The sequence below is a fragment of the Rutidosis leptorrhynchoides genome, chromosome 7 (genome assembly GCF_046630445.1).
Source record: "Rutidosis leptorrhynchoides isolate AG116_Rl617_1_P2 chromosome 7, CSIRO_AGI_Rlap_v1, whole genome shotgun sequence".
Taxonomy (NCBI): domain Eukaryota; kingdom Viridiplantae; phylum Streptophyta; class Magnoliopsida; order Asterales; family Asteraceae; genus Rutidosis; species Rutidosis leptorrhynchoides.
The window spans coordinates 335,331,668-335,336,187 of record NC_092339.1 but is presented as its reverse complement, the minus strand read 5'-3'; the positions used below and the strand labels follow the sequence as shown (position 1 = coordinate 335,336,187).

Below are 4,520 nucleotides of genomic sequence, written 5' to 3'. Positions count from 1 at the left end.
ACGCACAAATACGCAGTTTCGCAGAAAGTAACAAACACAAAAGTAAGTCGAAAAAGTCGGGTCGTTACAATAAAGAAAACAGAGAAGGAAACTAACCTGACCGGAATAGGTGTCACCGAAAAAACTTGAACGGAAAAAGTGAGAGCTAAATTTGGAAAATAGCATAGGTTTGAATTATTTACCTCTTTGAGTAAAAAAAAATCCCCTACATCACATAAAGCATGACCTCATCCTGGGTGTCACACCCTAAAATACCCCTACTCATCTGACACTTGTCATCCCCATACAGTTACGTATCAATTCACATATTAGGGTTTCAAAGTCTGTTTACTCCCAAAAAACCCATTCTTTCTCTCCATCTTCATTCTTCTGAAAATTCTTCTGAAAATTGAGTAGGCATAACAAAAACAAAGATTTAACCTTTCCTTGAACAAAAATTCGATCCACAATTACCGGATTTCAACGACGATTTGTTCGATGACTTCAACACGTCATATTTTGATACCTTTTTACATTCTTCCGACCAAAAATCATCAAGTTCATATATTTGTTCATCGTTTAAGAAGAAAAGGATGAAAGAATCAACGCAAAATTAGAGTTTGGTTTCTTCAAAATTATGCAATCAACTTAAGATCTGGGCTCAAAATTAGGGTTAATGATCTGCATAAAGGTTTATTATCATCCACCTGAAGCAATCTAAAGAAGCATATCCGTCGACTCTCTTAATCAATACGATTTCTGTGCAGGTTTGAAATTTTCGATTTCTATATACGAATTTGACCATAGTTTAGTTTTGTTTATGATTTTTATAAATTTGATTTAATTTAATTCACTTACTTCTATGTATTTGAATCTTAATTTTAATCAACGTTGTACTAATGTTTATATATTAGACTGTAAAATCAGTCACTTATGTTGCCATTAATCATGTGAATCTACATATTTAATTTTTGTAAAATGTTGTTGATCTTCATCAAAAGCACCGGTTATCTGTATTTGTTATACATATTTTTAAAATCCGGATCTTTTTTATTTTAATTCCGTCAACTTCAAACCCAAACCTATCCTGACCCAATACCACGAAGTGCTCAAATTTATATGTTGTGATTATGAGTATGAATGCTTCAGTAACATGAATTTTTATATGGTGTGATTATGAGACTGTACTCTTTTAAACTTATATGTTATGATTATGAATGTAGATGCTTCATATTTTGTGACTTTACGGCCGTTGTGTAATCATCTTACAGGTTCACGTTAACTTCATTAGAATGTGTTGGTTTCTTCACTCAAAATTGGATTGGATACTTTAATGTAATCTCTTATAGGTGTCAAAATGGGCAGTTGGATAATGATTGATAACAGGTAATATTCTTTTCTGTCATATATTTAGCAAATGTTATATGGGTATTTATTTCCTAGATTTTATACCTTTATAATGATGAAGAAAAAAGTTATGTAACTGATCTTATGGATAAATTATACAATTTGGACGATATTTGACCCGTTCCCTTAAACCCAAATAATCTTAATAAAGAAACTAAAAAGCAGTTTTAGGCAGTTCGATTGCTTTGCACATTGTTATTTTTTGCTCTTGCCTCCCTTATATATGCTTATAATCGCTATAAGTAAATTATACAGAATGATCATGTATTGCACTAATCTTTCAGCTTTGGGTCAGTTTCTTCAACGTTCATGTATTGCAGGTGTGTTTTTGTGAAATTTTTTTGAAGTGATAATATATGCATGTCGTCTTCAACATTGAACATTTGTATTTACTCATTAACTGCGTTTTTTGTAATGTGTCGATTTACTGGGTTCTTATAATTCTTTTTTAGTTATTGTTATTGTATATTATCAATAAATTCGTGGCAGAAATCAAAAGATTGATGCATGATTCCCCGTTGTTCAGTCCACACACATGCTCCAGTGAGTTACTTTTAAAATATAAGTATTTTTCACGGTCATTACTATAAATTATCAATTATCAATAGGCTGTTAAGATGTGACTTTTTTATTTGTAATCTTCAGGAATATACCAAATTCCAAGGTCTTCTAACCTCGGCTACTTGCAAGATTTTACTAAATATCTTCTTTGCTCAAGGTGGTACTGCAATGGTAGAACTTCTTTTGTTTGTTTTTTTTTTATCCTTCGACTGTAATCATTATTCAAATAATTAAAGATTATTAGAAGTGAGATAATTTTAATCTAGCATCTACTGTATGAAAATATCAAATTGAGTAGGTTAAAGTCTCATTTGTCTGTAGCCAAAATGGATCAGCAAGGATGTTATATTCTTGGAGGATGTTTGATCGGGTCGAGAATAACAACAACTCTAATTTTAAATGGCTATGAAGTTCTCCTGAAAATGGTCAATCAAAAGTTTGTAGAAGGTAGATTAGGAAGAGTCAATGGTATGGTTTTTTGCTCTCTTATTATATGATTATTTAAATGATTTATTTATATATCTACTTTGTTAATAAGTGGGTGTAATTGGGGTTTCCTTCAATCCCAAACAGATTCGATGAATAAGCGTTAGCTAGAATATCTAATTGTGTATTGTCATATGAAAACAGCTGCCTACAGTGAGGCACATTCAACTTCGAAAATCGATTATACCAATTGACAAAGTGGATATAAAATCAGGTGGGGCCAGCAAGACCGCAAAAGAAAGAAGATAAAAGGAAGAAACGACACCTGGCAAAAAGGAATAGATTACAGAAGATCATAAGAAATACTCACCTTCGTCTCTTTAATTCATGTATGTAACTAATACTATAACATTATACTATTCCTTCAGTTAACACAACTAAGGAATTTTTTTTATCCCAACATAGGCCGACCCATTTAACCCGCCTGTTTTGCCATCTCCAAAATATCATTATACACCATAACAAACTATCGATGTTGCGTATGTTCGACAAACTCAATGCTTCCACTATAATTAGAACAAAAAAATTTATTATTTTTTCAGTGTGTTTATTTGAACACTTGGAATTTTGATGGTTAACGTGTATGCTTGATAAAGAAAATCACATAATTTTCATGGGCAGTACAGATGTACAGTCGGTGGGTTCAGTGGTACTTTTGGTAAACCCTTGGAGCATGATACAAGTGGCTTCTTCAATTTCTTATGCTTTGGACATGCCTGCTGATGAGAGGGAAAACGACATCACCATAACTTCAAGCATACACCTTTAGCAGAAGTATATAAAAAAGGCACAACACCTTGAGGTAATTTTCAATTTATAATACATATATATTATAAATTTTGAGTTTTGTTGTATTAAAAGTTTGAATTTGAATTGGAAAAATGAGATCAGTTCATGTGTAGTGAACTCATGATACGATTGTGAAAGCTCAACTGAGGATCAGACAAATTCCACCTTCACTTCAACATTGAAAACGACAATAGGCACAAGCAGAGGCGAAACTAGGATTTTTTTCACCGGGGGCAAAAAAAATTTTTTTAACCGTAGCAATTTTTTTGGACAAAAGTTGGAGATTTTGGGGCAAAAGTTGGAGATTTTGGGGCAAAAGTTGGAGGTTTTGGGGCAAAATATGTAGGTTTGGAGGCAAAAAAAAAAATCCACCGGGGGCAAAGTCGAAAACCCAAAATTTTTACACTGAAAAAAAAATTCCACCGGGGGCGCCCGCCCCCCCCCCCCCTGCCCCATACCATCTTCGCCCCTGGGCACAAGCCTCGACACCCCCAAACAGTAAAAGAAAACATGCCAACCAAAATGCACACACTTTTCGAACCAGGTACAACACTACACCAATTTTAATTAATCTGTAACTACACCAATTATACATAATCTGTATTCAATTCCGATTCGATGTACAAAATAACACCCACTTATTTGCCACAGATATGCCCGCGAAAGGAGCAATGGAAGAAAAATCCAACAAAGAGCATGTAATTATGTTCACTAGATACACATCATCAAAGTATGTAAACTTATTATCCAGTAGTAGCTACTGTAATAAGAACATTCGTTGTAGTACCGTGTTTTGGTTAGAACTATGACATTCTAGATTTATTATAAATTTGTAATTGTATCACTTAATCGGTCCCAATACGAAAGTTTTTGAATACTATTTTATAGAGCTTCCGTGCAACGCACAGGCTCTTAAAAGCTAGTAGCTATTTAAATAGCAAATCAATTATGGCTCCAAATTGGGGGTCATACTCTCAGTCATACACGTGTCAAGATCAGGACGGTTGGAGGTAAAATATATGGTTTATGTTAGTAGATCCCCATAAACCGCTTGGGTTTTGGCGTAATCTAGCATAACCTTTCGAGTGCTACAGTGCGGATTTGAAAGCCTATAGTAATTACCTGTAAAATGGCTATTTCCAATGTTATCATTAGAATCCGCTTGATTGATGACATATGCACAACATTTAATGCTAGCAGGGTGCGTATCTTTGGTAATCGATTGTGTTTCGAGATATTTTAGCTATAGTGTTCACTAGAATTATTTCTTAAGACATTTTAGAGTTTGACGTCATACG

At 33.7% G+C, this 4,520-nt stretch overlaps 1 protein-coding gene across 11 annotated transcripts; it reads left to right on the top strand.

Annotated features, from left to right (window-relative positions):
• Positions 1–256: 256 nt before the first annotated feature.
• Positions 257–4,071, top strand: LOC139857743 (glyoxysomal fatty acid beta-oxidation multifunctional protein MFP-a-like). Of its 11 annotated transcripts, XM_071846582.1 has the most exons (9): positions 257–746; positions 1,251–1,365; positions 1,671–1,706; positions 1,876–1,929; positions 2,032–2,104; positions 2,269–2,415; positions 2,578–2,762; positions 3,055–3,235; positions 3,336–3,549. In XM_071846582.1, the coding sequence occupies exons 4-7, from the start codon at positions 1,894–1,896 to the stop codon at positions 2,625–2,627; spliced, it is 306 nt and encodes a 101-aa protein (XP_071702683.1). In that variant the 5' UTR covers positions 257–746; positions 1,251–1,365; positions 1,671–1,706; positions 1,876–1,893; the 3' UTR covers positions 2,628–2,762; positions 3,055–3,235; positions 3,336–3,549. The 11 variants fall into 11 exon arrangements, 5 of the variants coding, with proteins under 5 accessions (XP_071702683.1, XP_071702682.1, XP_071702681.1 ...); XR_011762660.1 differs by lacking the exon at positions 3,336–3,549 and adding an exon at positions 3,874–4,071 and having other exon boundaries at positions 1,671–1,929; positions 2,032–2,118; XR_011762661.1 differs by lacking the exon at positions 1,671–1,706 and having other exon boundaries at positions 2,032–2,118.
• Positions 4,072–4,520: the final 449 nt, after the last annotated feature.